At 35.5% G+C, this 17,987-nt stretch overlaps 3 protein-coding genes across 10 annotated transcripts in view; all 3 read right to left on the bottom strand.

Annotated features, from left to right (window-relative positions):
* LOC140971100 (cation-dependent phenylpropanoid and flavonoid 8-O-methyltransferase 1-like) overlaps window positions 1–12,530 on the bottom strand; it is a 46,937-nt gene extending 34,407 nt beyond the window's left edge. Inside the window, exon 1 of the mRNA XM_073433178.1 lies at window positions 12,527–12,530. The gene's annotated coding sequence lies outside the window, so the exon portion shown is untranslated. The remainder of the gene's footprint in view (window positions 1–12,526) is intronic.
* Window positions 290–3,171, bottom strand: LOC140971088 (cold-responsive protein kinase 1). Of its 7 annotated transcripts, XM_073433160.1 has the most exons (7): window positions 2,788–2,939; window positions 2,537–2,690; window positions 2,096–2,208; window positions 1,776–1,986; window positions 1,451–1,688; window positions 1,110–1,260; window positions 290–995 (listed from the first exon to the last, which is right to left on the bottom strand). In XM_073433160.1, exons 2-7 carry the CDS (start codon window positions 2,601–2,603, stop codon window positions 645–647), a joined length of 1,131 nt encoding a protein of 376 aa, XP_073289261.1. In that variant the 5' UTR covers window positions 2,604–2,690; window positions 2,788–2,939; the 3' UTR covers window positions 290–644. The 7 variants fall into 7 exon arrangements, with proteins under 7 accessions (XP_073289261.1, XP_073289259.1, XP_073289258.1 ...); XM_073433158.1 differs by lacking the exon at window positions 2,788–2,939 and adding an exon at window positions 2,963–3,171 and having other exon boundaries at window positions 1,451–1,986; XM_073433157.1 differs by having other exon boundaries at window positions 1,451–1,986.
* Window positions 6,175–13,807, bottom strand: LOC140971094 (uncharacterized). Of its 2 annotated transcripts, XR_012174254.1 has the most exons (7): window positions 13,564–13,807; window positions 8,538–8,691; window positions 8,253–8,364; window positions 7,799–7,913; window positions 6,842–7,672; window positions 6,306–6,715; window positions 6,175–6,248 (listed from the first exon to the last, which is right to left on the bottom strand). XR_012174254.1 is itself a non-coding variant. In XM_073433171.1 (6 exons), the coding sequence occupies exons 1-6, from the start codon at window positions 13,567–13,569 to the stop codon at window positions 6,515–6,517; spliced, it is 1,419 nt and encodes a 472-aa protein (XP_073289272.1). In that variant the 5' UTR covers window positions 13,570–13,807; the 3' UTR covers window positions 6,175–6,514. The 2 variants fall into 2 exon arrangements, 1 of the variants encoding a protein (XP_073289272.1); XM_073433171.1 differs by having other exon boundaries at window positions 6,175–6,715.
* Between the last annotated feature and the right edge of the window lie 4,180 nt (window positions 13,808–17,987).

Genomic DNA, 17,987 nt, shown 5'->3' with positions numbered 1-17,987 from the left:
TTTATTTCTCGATTAACAGCAAAATGGTACTTTCTATTTTACAAGTTATTGATTGGGCTCTCAAAGTTAAAAATTTTAAATTTATTAATATTGATATTTTTTGTTTTCATTTTTTTTATTTTAGTCTTATGATAAAAGTGAAATTGACACATAGAAGTTATTGAATGATAATTAAAAATTGTTTTGATGAATATCATTTAATTGGAACATTTTATGCTTATATCAATGTTAGTGAATTTTAGTAAAATGTTTCGAAAACTCGTGTCAAATTTGGACATAAGCAATCCGATACTAAATATGCATCAAATATTTTTTTGGTTTTTAAACTTCCTTGACATTTTTTTTATTCACGAGCTTCTTGTTTTACAAAAACATAGTCCCAAGCGTGGATAATGTCTAAAACTAAAGCGAACACAGATCGTAAATTGAAATTTATAAATCAAATTTTCCCTATTAAAAATCGCCTCCTATTGTTTCATTTCTTGGATCTGCCCCTGCCCCTGCCCTTTCGGCTCAGATACAGTTGCGGGGAATCCCCAAGGGATGCAACCAAAAGTGATACCTCTAAGCTGGTTAAAAAAGAATGAAACTGTTCACACATTTACTCATGCAAGAAACATGATACAAAAATCCTGATATACGCATCATCTGGGAAGCATCTGTGTAGTAGGGTGTTGAATGTCAGTCATGCAAGGTGTTGCATACTGTTTGCCATTCTTCCTCCGAGAGGACGATGTCTCGGTACAACCATCATTCGATCTCGTGGAAGATGAACGAGTTTTGTACAATCCCGGTTCAGATAACAACTTGTCGTTGATTTTCACTTCAGTTGATAGCATTTGCACCACTTGTTTCATGTCCGGTCTCTGGTGAGAAGCTGCCTGAGTGCAGAAGAGTGCGACTTTGGTGAACCGTAATACTTCATTCTTAGGATAATCTACCAAGTCCGGATCAACAATTTCTTCAAGCCTACCTTCATTCAACAGTTTCCAAGTCTGCCATAGATTGAAATATCAGATACATATGCTTATGAATATCATGCCAAATAGTTTCTGTACAGAAGTATATAATTTCATAATAATAGGCCTTGACGCATAAACTAATTGTACCCATTCAAGAAGAAGCAACAACTCCTGCCCAAAAGCAGCTCGACTGCTACTTCTTCCGCTAATGATTTCGAGTATGAGCACCCCAAAACTATACACATCTGCCTTCTTTGTGAGTTGCTGTAACAATGCATATTCAGGAGCTAGATAACCCCTGCGGTATAGGAGACAGAATAACTAAAAACATGAAGGACATTGTAATATATATTATGGCGGGCATGATCACAAAAAAGCTCGGTTTGTAAACTCTTGTCTCACATCGTATCGTGTGGCTATTGATAATAATTTTGTAGGATCACATATAGGGTTCATGGCAAAGAAATGTAATAGAGATTTGTTCTTACATTGTTCCAGCTACTCGTGTGCTGACATGGGTGACATTGTCCGGAAACAGTTTTGCCAACCCGAAATCACCAATTTTAGGGAGGAAATTCTCATCGAGGAGAATGTTGCTAGCTTTTATGTCTCGATGGACAATACGTGGCACAGCATCCTCGTGAAGAAACGCAAGGGCGGAAGCCGTACCCATACAGATTTCTGCCCTCTTCGACCAACCAAGTTCAACAAGTTTACCTTTCGAGCCTGAGATATATAGTGACAGTACTCTGATGTATATATACTGACATAAACTTTGCCAAATTTCAAGGAATACAAAGTGCTGATTATTACCGAGTAAGGCAGTGGCGAGACTGTTGTTCTCCAAATACTCGTACACCAAGATTCTATAGGGACCCTCGATGCAACAACCAATGAGCTGCACTAGGTTCGGGTGTTTGACTTTCGATATCATTTGAATCTCTGTCAAGAATTCACTGCTCCCTTGCTTAGAATTAGCAGAAAGAGTCTTGATTGCAGCTTCGGTCCCGTCCCTCAGAACTCCCTGAAAGTACATATGTTTTAGAAAAAATACGGGACTTAACTTCCTTGCTAAAGGTGACAGACAATAGGTGCCATTGGTAAAAACACAAGTAACAATAAACTAACCGCACCTTATAGACCTCACCAAATCCGCCGCGACCGATTTTGTTCGAAGGATGAAAGTTCCTTGTAGCTGATCTCAATGAATTATAAGAAAACAGCCTCACGTTGTTTACATTAACACCTGACCATACAGAAGCAAACAAAAATCCAAAGTGTAAGCATATATATAAGGTTCAAAAACATACACCAAGCTGATCCGGATCAGTCCTGAGCCGGTTCATCGGGGCCTACCAGGCTGAATCAAACTGCTGTCAAAATGAAGAAACACGAAACAAATGGGCAGAATTCCCAACATGTAGACAGCAAATCACATTGGCTCGTGTGAAAGAAAGGTTAACGAGAAAAGGAGCAGAGCAGGATCCTTGGAGGCGCAAGACAAAGACCACACAAATAACCCATAAAAATTTAATCAGCAAAAATCTGATAAATTGAATAAACGGCCAACTCACCTTGAGCCTCCGTCACAGCATTTTCTCTGCAGGAACCAAATAAACCACAGCAACTCGAAAAACCCATTACATCAAACACCTCTTCGCTTCATAAAAATCCAATCTTGAATCAAATCAATTCTCAAATCTCCAATCCACACAATACCCTTTTAACCTGAACATCAAACATAAGTATACCCAATATAAGAATCAACAAAATTAACCCAACCACAGATTCCCAAAAAAAAAAAACAGAACCCAAGAAGCTGTACCGGAGAAGAAATATGGAACACGAGCATATTAGGCGCATTGAAAACACCTCTAATGCATGTGTACATATAAATACATCCTATGTGCTTGTACACCTTACGAAACATCATCAACGAATAAAATAATGCCACCAGAAAGTCGTCTCAAGGTGGTGAATGGTTAGTATATTTTTTACACCTGACTTGAGGGGCTTCGACAACGACATTGAGAGTGTGAGAGATTCTAGAATGAGCGAATAGGGGAAAAAACAGGCAGAAAAAGCCAAGTTTGGTGACCTCCAGCCGTATTGGCAATCGCCCGAAATAGCACTCGTGGGCCGTAAATTTTCTACCGCGGGTATAGTGGGGTTTTGTGTTACGATGACGGGACCTTCAAACACCCACAAAATCGTGTTCAAATTGCGTTTTTACTGGTTGCACTCCATCGACGTCAAATTTTAGCTGAAAACGTGTTATGGGTGTTTGCTTTATTTTGGGAACTTGAGCTGCGGAAGCTACTTTCTTTTTACAATTTTTCGGTAAAATATATATTTTATTCAAGTTCACATTCGCAAGTACAATTTAAATTCAATTTATCGTCCTCCTTCAAGATCATAGTGTATTGTATTATAACTTTTATATTGGAAAATTTTCATTTAGGGGAAGATATTATCAAGACTACTGTATTAATGGTAATTTCCGCATAAATACTTACAGGAATATTATAATATATCTGTAAGAGGTTTCTTACTCAGATGTAAATATTTTTCATGTACAAAGTCAAAGTCAGTCAAGTTGAACCGTTGTGTAAGGAGAGAATAAATAATTTGGTTTTAATATATATATAAAAAGTTTTCGAGTGCATACAAATAGAATTGAATAACTTTAAACATACATAGATTAAAGGATTAATTAAAATAAAATTTCTATAAAACTAATTTTGATACCCAATAGAAAAAGAGAACTAAATTTGGTTACGGGAAAATAGTTTCAGGACTGATCAGAAAAGGATTAATTAATCATAAATATTTAGAATACTGGTTCTGACAATAAAATACCCTATCTATGTAGTACATCGGATGAAAATTTAAATTATATAATATATTTAATTGATTTAAATTATAAAATGATAATTAATATTGGGAAAAAATAAACAAGTACGTTTGATATACTATATTAATGAATACATTAACATATCTAAATTAATAATAAATATATAATAGAAAATTCACATTATGAAAACATAATTAAAATAAAATATATGATTGGCTTTGGATCGAAAAAAAAGATGGTACTTTGCATTAATTTCTCTCACGAGCAAGGGTTTGACATTTATTGCTATGAATGCAAATTTAAAGTTAGGCTGGATTTTAGGTAGATATTGAGCTAAAATATGTTTTTGATTTAATGCGAGCGTAATTTAATTGATTTCAACCATATTTTTGATAGCTCCATACCAACCGAAACAATATAAGTTTTACAAGATAACGTATATTTCGTTTATTAATTTTGAGTTAATAATATATTAGAGAAATTATCATTTTGATCTTATATATTCGAGGCTTTGTGATTTTAATAATCTACATTGTTAAATTTAAATTTTAGTTCGTTATATTTTTGTAGTTTTGGTTTTTTTCGACGTGACACTTATGTGAATGAATGTGCTCAAACGTGAGAGATTGTCGTTTTCTCCAAATTAATATTAAAAAAAATCGTATCTTCTAAATCTCTTGAATTATTATTCTAAAAATTATAGAATATAATCGACATTAAATTAATCGTGAAGAGCGATTCTCACCAAAGTTCTTCGCCGGAAAGCCACGTAAAATATGCGATTCAACGGCGGCTGTGGGAATAAATGAAGTCAAAAATCAAAGACAAGGTAAGATTATGTTTTTCTAACGAATAATTGTAGCTAAATAACATAAAGTCAAAAGAGAAAAATGGTATGAAAAATATAATTCAATCACACGCAAGCAAGAAAAGCTGAAAAGGTCAGACTATGGACATTCTGAATTTCAACCTTTCTACCATAATACAGTTTCAAAACAATTTAATTACTATAGTAATATAATAGGACAATACAAATAAAGGGGTAGTCTTTTCTTTCATAGTTGACCAGACTTTCAAATTTTGAAAAACAACAACCATTCAACGGAAGAATATTTATCCTCTATTTTTTAAATTAATTAATTCATCCAACTCACAGGTTTGAATTAGTTCATGGGATAATTTCGTTTTTGACACAAAAGTTTGTTACTATATCAAAATTGTTACTAGATCAATTTTGATATCTTATGTCAGATGAAGAGCTTACATTAGGTAAAAAACTATAGTTATGAGGTATGACGTAATTTTATTTATTTATATTTATGACAACACATAATGCATCTATTTGGGTGGTAATGAGTCAGACTGTTACGCTTATGAGTCTAAGAAAGTGCATGCATATCTGTTGGTATTGTTTAATATCTCATAAAAATCAATCTTAGCATTTCTCTGTTGCATGACATGTCCCCAACAAAGAATGTATAATCAGTTAAAATCTGACGTCACTCTTTTACCGCTACCTAGCCAACCAGATCAAGCGACACAATGTCAGCAACTTGATGCACGAGAATTTTACAGGAGATCACTCATCTCAATATTATTCTCACTCGTACATACTAAACTCAATATCTTCTATTCTCTAATTAATTTTAATGGAATGAAGAGAATTGAATGTGCCAATATCAACTTCATGTGATTTAAATAACTTTAAAATATTTGTTTTTTCGATTCTTTATAATATTCAATCCAAATGCTTAGATTAATGATATAAACAAATCTTTTTACATGCACAAAAACTTTTGGTATCGGAGTCTCACGAGCTAATTTTATGAGATGAATTTTCGATGAGACTCAATTTATGAAAAATATCATTTTTATTCTAAAAGTATTAATTTTTCATGATAATTATGGATCGGGTCTAGCGTTTAACAGATAAAAATATATGATATCGTCTCAAACAAGACTTATTCTTTTATATATTACATGTTCTGGAACGTGACTTAGTTTTGATTCTTGATGGGTATTGCACTTTTTTCCGAAATAAAAATTGTGGTTCATTCAATTAATCTCAAGAATATCAGACTAAAGTCAGAAAAACTTTAAAATCTCATAACCAGCGGTCTTATCAATTTTTTCGGGTGGGTCAAAACAATAGTGGTAGCAACTACAGAACACGAATATTGATTTCGAGCGAATTTGTCAATATTTTTCTTCTTTATAAATCACCGATTATGATAATCTCTAGGTTTTTATATTTATGCAAATTGATGAGTATAAATATAAATGACGTCAGATATAATTATGATTAATTAAGTAGAGAATGATCAAGGATCATACTCAGTGGAAAATTTACACAATAACTTGATAATAAACCTAAGTAACATACTACGTGGAAAACAACAATTTTTGTCCTACATAAATTTCAATACAACTTTCTCCAAGAAAAAGAAAAAAAGAAAAAACAAAGGGGCAGTCTAGATAAATATTGCTACGATCTAAAGAAGCTGGGAGAGCTTCAAGTTCTATGGTATAGAATACACAAAGCTTAGTCATAATAACATAACAGTCTCACTGATACTGCAAAGGATCATCACCAAAAAATACATGTCCAAATGCAATATTCTCACTCTTTAGTAAATCATACACTCAGCATTTCACATTTCAGCAGTTGCCAAATTCACTGGCATGAGGCAGCTGAGATTTAACTATCAACGGAAACACTGTCCTCGGTCTCACTCCCATCAAGAAAACGCGAATTATTATAGATGCTGGACTTAGAACTGTCACTGCTCGACGTGAGAGGCGATTCTGTAATACCAGCTGCAGCACATTTAGCAGAGACAGAAGATAAAACACAGGTTGCTATAGTGCGCAAGTCGTCCGGAATGGTTCGTCTAATTTCCTATGCAAGAAAACAGGTCATTAGTGAACCAATAGAAAGAACTATACAGAAAAACACTGTTTGGGATAGTTTCGAATAATTTGGATTTCATTGCGAATTCGTGGCACTAAATGATAAAACATATACCATATGCCTTATAGCCATGTCTAGAGACTTTTTCGAGAGTGACCTTCCGAAGCCCGAATTTTCATGGGAGGATTTCTTGGAGTTATCATGAGTTGAGTGTTCATCTTGTTTGGGTGGAGCTAGTTTCCTCATGTTTACAACTCTTTCAACCATTTTCGAACCGATCAATACAGGATTCACGTCATCTTCCCAATAGCTATGTCCTCGACTTCTTGATTGTAACATGCTCCCATTTTTATGAGCAGTATTAACAATTGGAGCCCGCACTTTAGCAGGAGAGCATGACTTTTGTCTTCGTTTTCCATTACAAGACAAATTAGGATTATGTCCATTCGGCCTTCCTCTGGACGCTGAAACTGTCCGTTTAGGCATCAGAATTTTCGGATTTTCAGAGGCACCGTGTGACAAAGAGAGAATCTCTGAGGGGTTCGACGTCCTAGATCCTAGATTATTCATAGTCGCGGAGCCTATTTTTCTTGCCGAACCAGATACACCAGAAGTGGTCGATTTAGTGGCTGGCTTACATGTAGGTGTAGCGGACCTCGATGCAGGCTTTGAACTGACTGGTATAGACGGCCTGCCAACCGGGGTTGAAGAACGTGGTGTGGCTCTTACTGGAGTAGAGGATCTCGAGTTAGCAGACGTTGGCTTGGCAGAAAGTATTGTTGGTTTGGAAGTAGGCGTGGAAGCGCGAGAGGACTTCGATTTTGCAGGCAGAGCTGATTTTCCTGTAGTCGGTGTTGCTGCTCTAGGAGTCTTTCTTCGATCACCTGATGATAAAGGCTTTTTATTTGCAGAAGCAACACAGTCAGTACTGTTGGGTGTAGACCACTGCAATGAATAGAAAACGATATAGCACCATAAAGCATGAACAATATCGATAAGAAATCCTAGAATCATGTCAAATCACAATATGGAAACCTTAAAAAAAGTTCACACTCAAGTCTCAACACTTGCCTCAGATTCCAGTGCAATCCCTCCACCATTTGTGATTTCGGTTAAACTCGACTCCGAATCTTTTACTTCCAGCTCTACCGGAGGATGTAAGGTGGAATCAGGTTGTGCATAAAGCCTGAGAGAGGTTCGGTGTTAGCATCAGACACGAGAAACAGGGCACGGCGCTATAAGGCTAATATGAGCAATACGATACATCAATAAATATCGCGTATTCATCTTCGAGAAAATGCAAAGAAATCATCATGTAAGAAGCAAAATGACGACTTGAAAACATAATTTGATATTGAAAGAATATTCAAGAAGACAAGCATCCCAAGAAATAAGGAGAAAGCCAGATGGTTGAATGAGGACTTACCATAATGCGACAAGCCAAGCAAAGAATCAAATGGCAATATGGCATATATGCTCACTAAATTATGACAGCCAAAATTTAATGAGAAAGTAAAAGTTTTACCAATCATAGTCATTCTCATCAGTCTCCAAATTGAGGGAATTTTCATCAGCTACACTCTGAACAATCTCGAGCTCTAAGATGTTCGATTCCAAATTGCCGATCGACTTTCGCCCTGCCCAAAAGTTAGTTTAAACCACATGGACAAAAATCTAAGCACAAATCTTAATCTGAAATCATAGTAATAAACACTCAAGAAACATGATTAACTGATAATGATGAGACAAACACAGAAAAAAAATCCAAGAATTACGATAAAAACAAAGGATTAAACCAAGATCAGAGTACCAGCTGAGTCATCAAGTTCAACAGAGTCCTTGATAAGATGTTCACTCCTCTCCTTTACAACATTCCGCATTCCCAAAAAGATAGCCAGATCTTCATCTACTTCCCTCATAAGCATCCCAAGATTTCTGTTTTGTGGCCTAAACTGTACGGAGGCCTATATTTTCCAAAGAAATTAAATCAAAATACATGCAAATCATCCCAAATATCCAATCTTTTGATCAAATTCATTCACTTTATACATACAGCAACAGAGAAGGGTTCAAAAGTTAGTCATTTAACATACATAAAATTGCAAATACAATCACATGTAAATAAACACGAGTGTAAGATGAGCTGAGGTAGGATGTGTTACACACTGTAATATGCAGTAGCATACTATTGTTTCATTAATTGTTAGACTACATTGTTGACTAGTTAGTTGGCTCTCCTTACTTCTTGTACGTGTATAAATAGACCCACCATGTAAATAAAATTGACTTCTTCTTCTCGTATAATTTTCTCTCTCACTCCTGTACTAAGAAGCAGTTTCTGTTCATCTTCGTCCCTCACGATCATCAATCAATTAGCTCAAGTCGCATGATTTATGCGCACTTTAACATGGTATCAGAGCATTTTTTTTCAATTGATTGATTTTCGTGTAATCGGAAATGTATCTGCGTAAGTCTACTGGATCTGTGTTCGTGTAAATATGGCAGCTCAGATCTCCAATTTTAGCTTTAATGATCCTCTGTATTTGCATCCATCCGATGCCCCAGGAGTATCTCTTGTTGTTGATCCACTAATTGGATCAGAGAATTATGGTATTTGGAGCAGAGCAATGAAGATTGCCCTACACGCGAAGAATAAACTCGGATTTATCGACGGTACGTATCGAAAACCAGCTGCAAATTCTCCATCTCTTTATCAATGGGAGCGTTGCAATGCAGTTGTTTTGTCGTGGATTTTTTCTTCCGTATCCAAGGAAATCTTCTGCGGGCTGGTTTATGCGAAAGATGCATACAGTGTTTGGGCGGATTTAAAGGAACGATTCGACAAAATTTGTGGTTCACGCATATATGTTATTCATCGTGATATTGTTCGACTATCTCAAGGATCGAGCACCATTTCAGTTTACTTCTCGAAGCTTAAACAGTTATGGGATGAGTTAGCCTCAATGGTCACTTCCCCTTCGTGTGAATGTCCTACGTCAAGATCTTATGTTGAATACGAGCAACAACAACGACTGATTCAATTTCTTATGGGCCTCAACGATAGTTATGGTCCAATACGAAGTCAGATTCTTCTCATGAGTCCACTTCCCTCTGTTAGTCAAGCATATTCTCTAGTTAGTCGAGAAGAATCCCATAGACAAGTGATGACATTCCAAACAATAACAGATGCTCCAACAACAGCTTTTTATTCTTCATCCTTCAAGCAATCTGGTAGCATCAAATGCGAGCACTGCTCAATGCCAGGCCATATGAAAGAAAATTGTTTTCGATTGATCGGTTACCCACCGGGGCATAAACTGCACAAAAGGTTTCCTCAAACCAAAGGTACTAAGGGAATTTCCAGGACTCCGCGAGTGTCTGCACACAACACAATCAGTGATGCATCTACTACAACCACTGATGCTTCGGGGGTCACCTTCACACCTGCTCAATATGCACAGATACTTCAATTGCTTGAGAACTCTACTGTTAAGCAAGAACATTCAGCAAATTTAGCAGGCACACTCACCAGCTTGATGTCAATTTCTGCTGGCCATGATTGGATATTGGATAGTGGTGCAAATGCTCATATTTCAGGTACCTCTACTGGACTTCAAAATCCTCAACCATGCCCTGCGTCCACTGGATCAGTTTGTCTCCCCAATGGTAATTCTACCCCCATACTTTCCACTGGTTCAATTCCATTGTCACCCTCTTGTACATTGCAAAATGTTCTTCACGTTCCTGACTTCAAATTCAATCTTCTATCAATATCTCAATTCACCAAAGATAACCAGTGTTGTGTGGTGTTCTACCCAACCTTTTGTTTGTTTCAGGAACTCTTGACTGGGAAGATAATGGGGATTGGTAGACTGAAAGATGGTTTGTATTACCTTGTCAATCCTTCCTCACTAGTTGTGCAAAATAATCAATTGAGTGATCCTTTTTGTACTCCAGTTTCTTCTTCAACCAAAAACTTACCAGCTTGTAATGTTTCTTCTTCTATCAATAATAATATTGATCTTTGGCATAGAAGATTTGGTCACATGTCTGTTGAACGATTGAGATGCCTACCATTTATTACACAAAATCACCTTACACAACATTGTGCTATATGTCCAATGGCTAAACAAACCAGAAACGTTTTTCCGTCTGTTGAGAGGCACAAATCTCCTCATATTTTTCATCTTGTTCACATGGACATATGGGGTCCTCATCACAACCCTACTCATGAAGGTGCTTTATATTTTCTTACTTTAGTTGATGATTTTTCGAGATGTGTATGGGTATTCTTGATGCAATTTAAAACAGACACTCTTCGTATCTTGAAACACTTTTTTGCCTTTGTGTCAACTCACTTCAATACCCAAATCCAGAATATTTGTTCGGACAATTGTTCTGAATTTTTTAACACTGCCTGTAATGATTTCTTCAATACTCTTGGTGTCATTCATCAAAGTTCACGTCCCTACACACCACAACAAAATGGGATAGTTGAGCGCAAACACCGCCACATTCTTAATGTGGCTCGTGCTCTCAAATTTCAAGGATCTATACCTGATGTTTATTGGGGTGAATGCATCCTTCATGCAGCATACTTGATCAATCGCACCCCGACTCCCCTCCTTGATAATAAAACACCGTTTGAAGCTCTTTTCAATAAAGTCCCTTCCTTTGATCACATTAAAGTGTTTGGTTGTCTTTGTTTTGCAAAAAACCTTCGACCAACTAACAAATTTGATGTTCGTGCTAAGTCATATATTTTCATTGGTTACCCACCTCACCAAAAAGGATTCAAGCTTCTTGATCCTACCACTAATAGATTCCTTGTCTCACGGGACGTGGTGTTTCATGAAAATATATTTCCTTTTGCGAACACCTCTACACCTACTGCCTTATTTCCACCTTCTGCAACAATAAATTTTGAAGATGATGTCTCATCTCCTCCAGTGGCCATCCCATCATCTAGCTCATCACCCATTTCTTCTATTTTTCCAGAACCTCGGCGCTCATTCAGAAAGTCTAAACCACCAAATTGGACTAGAGATTTTGTTTGCTCTACTGTATCCAGCTCATCCTCTTCCAACAAACCTTATGATTTATCCAACTATCTTGGTTACACTAACATTTCTTTACCTCATCACTCATTTCTTGCATCCATCTCTCAATTTTCTGAACCCACCTCATTTAAAGAGGCTTCTTTTGATCCAAGATGGCAGCAGGCTATGGCGGCTGAGATTGAAGCCCTTGAGGCCAACAAAACTTGGGCAATTGTGCCCCTTCCTCCGGGCAAGAAACCTATTGGCTGTCGTTGGGTTTACAAGATTAAGTATAATGCGGATGGTTGTGTTAACAAATTCAAAGCACGACTTGTGGCTAAAGGATATACTCAGCAATATGGGATAGATTATCACGACACTTTTTCCCCTGTTGCAAAAATTGTCACGGTTCGATGTCTCTTGCCCATTGCTTCTGCTAAACAATGGCCTTTATATCAGATGGACGTCACTAATGCCTTTTTACAAGGTGATCTCACCGAGGATATATATATGTCGATTCCTCCAGGTTTTGACCGACAACAAAAGAATCTTGCTTGCAAATTATTGAAATCTTTATATGGGTTAAAGCAAGCTTCTCGCCAATGGAATTCGAAGTTTTGTTCTGTGATGATTCAGTATGGTTTTACACAATCAGTGCATGATCACTCCCTATTCATCAAGCGACGTGCTTCCCATATAACCATTCTTTTGGTTTATGTGGATGACATTGTCATTTCCGGCAATGATCATGAGTCTATTGTAGCTTTGAAATCTTATCTTCATTCCAAGTTTGCTATCAAGGATCTTGGCCAAGTATTTTTTGGGCCTCGAGGTTGCTCGGTCTAAACACGGGATTTGTTTGAATCAACGTAAATATGCCCTGGAATTGATTTCAGATACAGGCATGGCTGGTTGTAAGCCGTTCTCTACTCCTGTGGAACAACATCTCAAGTTAACTTCCTCTGTTTTTGATTGACTTCTTCTTCTCGTATAATTTTCTCTCTCACTCCTGTACTAAGAAGCAGTTTCTGTTCATCTTCGTCCCTCACGATCATCGATCAATTAGCTCAAGTCGCATGATTTATGCGCACTTTAACAGGATGAACCGTTCGATTTGAGCTTGTGCCCGAAGTTCCACGTGATCTTTTGAAAGCTTGTGAACAACTTAAGAACATTTCATGAATGTATACTGATTAAATCTAAGGAACTTCAAAAGGTAATAAAACTAATTCTCGTTTATAAATAGTTTTTATCATAGAAAAATCGATCTACTCTGCATTTCGTAACACAATGTGTCAGTTCACTAGCAAACCTATTTATAAACTTAAAGATTTTAGATTTTCAATTTGTTTCCACACGCTATTCATAAATGGAGCAGAATCAAGAAGAAAAAAAATGTTAAAAGTCTCATAGTCAAAAGTCCCATACAAAAACAAAATCAAGAACTTCTTGAACATTCTTGCAAGAAACACAAATATTCACCACACCAATAAAAAAAACCCTTCAATGCCAAAAACCCATCTAAGTCTCATAGTCAAAAGTCCCATACAAAAACAAAATCAAGACCTTCTTGATCATTCTTGCAAGAAACACAAATATTCACCACACCAATAAAAAAAAACTCTTCAATGCCAAAAACTCATCTGACATTTCGACCTAAACTACCCAAAGATTCGAACTTTATCACTGATGATCCCCTCAGAAAAGTCCCCACAAACCAAGAAACACCATAGTCATCAAGACAGAGAAAAAGAAAGTTGTAAAACGAAAACAGACAATGTAATGTTAAGCACTTACAGCCATTGTTATCGAAACAGAAAACAAATTATGGATTGAAGAAATGCAGAAAGATTGCTATTCAGTTCTTAGTTTTATGCGGGATATTGGCTCAAATACTGGATTTTTCTCTCAGATGATTAGATTTTTCTTCTTTTGACAAGGATTGGAACGCGAGAAATGTGAGGAAACAAAGAAAAGGAAGTTCATGAACCAGGCGCCTCTTGCTTGATTCCTCTGTACAATGGGACACTCTGTTTTAAATAAATCTTTTTAGAATTAAAAAACCATTTAAGTGAAGATTTGAAAATCAGCTCACGCTCACTTCCATGTGGCTGGTAGAGTTTTAAAAAATCTTGAACTAATTAATATTATAATATAGTTCCTAAATTATATATGTTTTTTTTTTAAATAATACGACTATAGAAAAGTTTTTGGGGAACTTGATTTATATTATTTTATTTTATGTTTAAGGTTTGAAAGTCTATATAGTGTATGGTTTGAATTGGTGTTAAACCATTGCCAATTAAATAATATTTAAAAATGTAAAAAGTTACATGGTAAGTGTGGTATTTTCTACTATTTTCTTCTAGATTTTTAAATTACTCGAATATGTGCTATATTAATCAAATCTCATTATAAATTCGAATATCCTTTTCATGGATTTCACAATGCCCATAAATTTGGCCACTAACGTTTAAATCTGACATTAAATTTGAATACGTAGCAAGATGGGACGAGGAACATTTCAAATCAAAGTCGTTAAATGAACGGTAATAATATTAACTCACCTTTGGGCTATGGGACTTCTTCCTTTTATATATTTGTGAAATCACCCTTTATTACAGCAATTAAAAGTCCNAGGTATATATATTGTACATGTATGTATGTGTTAGTTTGTGAGAGTTTAACATATATTTATCAGTTAACTAAAGCGGGTTGCATAAATATTTGATCCCAGTTATATATTTTTCTAGGTTTTTGACATATGAAATTTAAAAATAGTAAAATAATTATAAAAACAATGATTTTATTGTTTCAAAATTGAAATTCGTGAAAAGTCACATGTCATGTGCCAAATTCTCCTCATCATGGACTAAGTTTGGACAAGAACTCACGGTTTCAACAATCACAATATAAAGTTGGTCTTTATCAACTATTTGTCTATAACAGTAAAAAAAATTTTGAAAAAAAAGAAAGCTAAAGCAAAAGGTTGAAAAGCATACTCTTTTAATTTGTTTCTAGATTTGAATATTCCTTTTTTTTAAAAAAAAAAAAACATAACACGCGTGTAAAGAAAAGAAAATTGATATGTTGATAACTTGTAGATCATCTTATAATAAAATTCTAAGTTCAAAACCTATATCTCACACAACTCAAAACAAAAAAAAAGGTTATTGATATGAAAAATTATCCGTCCATTCCTATTCATAATATTATTGACAACATGCACTCACAATCAATGATGCTAATTGGAATCCCACATGGGGCAATTATTTGAGAGAGAATAAAATAATGGTTTGAAATTGGAAATAAATACATGTGAGGGGAAGCAGGCAATGTTGGGGTGGTGTATCAACATAAATAAAGTCTTTAAATGTGTTAGGTTCAAGAATTCGTGACAATAAATGGATTGGCTTTCCGTTTTCAACCACCATTCTTAGCATATATTGCACATTCGGCCAAATACGTTTCTGGTAGAATGTTCAAGCTATGCATTAGTTCGAATCTCATCATTACTAGATTCATTTAAAAAAATGTAAATTATGCATATAGATAATCAAGCATGATATGTAATGTCATGTTTCAAGTCTAGACCCATACAAATGAACGAGACAATCGAAACCTGCAGAGTATCATAAAAATTTTTACTACCATAAACATCATTACTATGTATGTAGTAAACATCCACATTAGATTAGAGTTTTACAACAATCCATCTTGTAAAGCACGATCTTCTCGTCGGAGCTTGACTCATTGATTCACCAACATTATAAATCCATAAACTGACTTGTGGAGATTCAAGAGGTAGTGTGGCTTTCGTATTTGTAACACTTTGCCTTGCAAATACAAGATGTTACTATTACATTTTTTTTCACACAATTTATCTGTCGGTGTTTTTATTGGAATTGATTATGATATTATTTTGTCATTACTTAGCTCAAACACGTGTGTTGTCTAAATACAATCTACACCTATGTCAACTTTTTCATAAATGTACCGATTTTATAAAAATGATTGATCTAATTATTATAGAAGTCCATAGAAACTAGACTTTCAACATGCATATTATTTACATTGATTTTGAAAATTGAATACCAATATATACATGAACCCCAACGAAAATCTCTGCAATTACCAAAAGAACAAATAAAAGTAGAAAACATCTAAGATGGGCTGGGCCTTCGTGGATCTCGAGAGTCGTGTAGTTCAAATTTATTGTGGGCCCTTTTGTATTTCCCAGAGTTTGAGCCTTTGTACTTTACAGACTACTTTCATTTGATTTCAGGTTTGACCACTGGCTCCACGTGTCAGAAATAATTAAGTTCAAATTTATCTCATCATTTAAATCAAAATATAATTCTTCTCAAAACTTTTTTTAAAAATCATTTCATTTAATTAAAAAATCATAAAAAATTATTTTAGTGATGGTGTATCTCATCTATATCTAACATATCTTAATAAAATATTTTTTTAATCTTTATATGTATTTTTGAATTTAAAATGATTATGTCATCTATACATATAAAAATAAAAATAAAAACTCTTATGAAACCGTCTAATCCATATTTGTGAGATGAATATCCAACATGGCTCACTCATGAAAATTATTATTTTTATGCAAAAATATATTACTTTTCATGATAAATATGAGTAGGATCGACTCGTCTCATATGTATAAACTCGTGAAACGATTTTACAAGAGACCTACTCAAAAAATTATTATACAAAACCATTTTTATAGTTCTTAATTTTAATATAATATCTAAAATTTCACAAATAAATATTTCATAACAAAATTTTAATATATATGTGTGCATCGCGTACGAAAAAACACTAATTATAATAAAAAAAATCTAGGGGCTGTTTTGTGTGGGGTTTACTAAAATTAATTTTAAATTTGATAACTAAATATTAACATCATATTCCAAAACTACTCCAGAATAATAAATGCCATATTAATCATACAATAGGGAACATTATAGAGCACTTAATATTTTAAAAACCTAAACAATATGGAGGTATGGGTTTTCGGAGCCTATTGGATTTCAACCGAGCACTGTTGGCAAAACAAGTCTGGAGGATAATTTGCGATCCCGCATCGCTCATGGCCAAGATTCTTAAAGCTAGGTACTTTAGACATAGTGACATATTGACTGCTCAGTTAGGATCGAAACCTTCGTACATTTGGAGATCAATACTGTGGAGCCGTGGGTTGATTCAGAAAGGTGTTCGATGTCGGGTTGGGAATGGTCTTCGGATTAAAGCATACTCAGATAACTGGATAGCCTCGTTAGCTTCTGGCAAAAGTTCTATGGAAGGATCTAATGAATCGCTGATGGTTAGTGAGCTAATATGACCAGACAGAACTTGGAATGTGGATAAGGTACGCAGTTTATTTCCTTCTTTTGAGGCAGATAGAATTCTGGATTTACCATTGCATAATCATAACACAGATGATATTAGATATTGGAAATGGGGTCGGGATGGCCAATATTCGGTTAAATCTGGTTACCTTCTCGAGATAGGGTGTTTTGATCCCCATGAATCTCAGTCGGGTTCTGGAATTGAGTGGTGGTGGAAATTTATCTGGAAATTAAATATTCCACAAAAGGTTAGAATTTTCTTATGGCGTGCTTGTAATGATCTATTGCCTAATGAAGGAAATCTTTTCATGAGACACATTTTGTCATCATGTAGCTGTGGCTTTTGCGGAAATTACTTAGCATCTACCAGCCATAGCCTGATTTTTTGCCCCAAGGTGTGTGGGGTGTGGAAAGAAACCATTTTCTGGAGACGATTGAAGGGCTGTAAGCTTCTGTCTTTTTTGTATTGTGGAATCAGTGTTAAAGATGGATACTCGATGTCTGAGTTTGAACACTTTGCTATGCTTGCGTGGGCTGTATGGATAGGGATATGCAAGGCTAAGCATAGTGAACACAGCTCACTACCTGTTTTGAAAGTTAATTGGGCCATATCCTATCTCAGTCAATTCCAAGAAGCTCGCAAAATGAATGGGACTCTTCAGGAATCATCTTTAAAGGCGAAATCAAAGTGTTGGGAGCCTCCTCCTTCAGGTCATCTCCGTCTCGACGTTGATGCAGGATTTAATGAGATATTGGGATTGTGTAGTGCAGCTGCTGTGATTCGCAACCATCGGGGTATTATCTGTGCAGCTGCTGCCGAGTGCTACCGATTGTCTGGCACGGTTTTGGATGCGGAAA

This window comes from Primulina huaijiensis, chromosome 2, assembly GCF_012295235.1.
Source record: "Primulina huaijiensis isolate GDHJ02 chromosome 2, ASM1229523v2, whole genome shotgun sequence".
NCBI classification, from domain to species: domain Eukaryota; kingdom Viridiplantae; phylum Streptophyta; class Magnoliopsida; order Lamiales; family Gesneriaceae; genus Primulina; species Primulina huaijiensis.
This window is presented reverse-complemented; position numbering and strand designations above follow the sequence as displayed.

Excerpts from the sequence above, each read along its gene's own strand:
- LOC140971094 (XM_073433171.1), bottom strand. Across the intron at positions 7,914-8,252 it reads GATGAGAATGACTATGATTG|GCTTTATGCACAACCTGATT; the intron begins GTAAAACTTTTA and ends AACCTCTCTCAG. Across the intron at positions 7,673-7,798 it reads GGATTGCACTGGAATCTGAG|TGGTCTACACCCAACAGTAC; the intron begins GCAAGTGTTGAG and ends TATTCATTGCAG.
- LOC140971088 (XM_073433158.1), bottom strand. The coding sequence starts at position 2,603 with ATGGGTTTTTCGAGTTGCTGTGGTTTATTTGGTTCCTGCAGAGAAAAT. Across the intron at positions 1,261-1,450 it reads ACACGAGTAGCTGGAACAAT|GGGTTATCTAGCTCCTGAAT; the intron begins GTAAGAACAAAT and ends CCTATACCGCAG. Across the intron at positions 996-1,109 it reads TGTTGCTTCTTCTTGAATGG|ACTTGGAAACTGTTGAATGA; the intron begins GTACAATTAGTT and ends AATCTATGGCAG.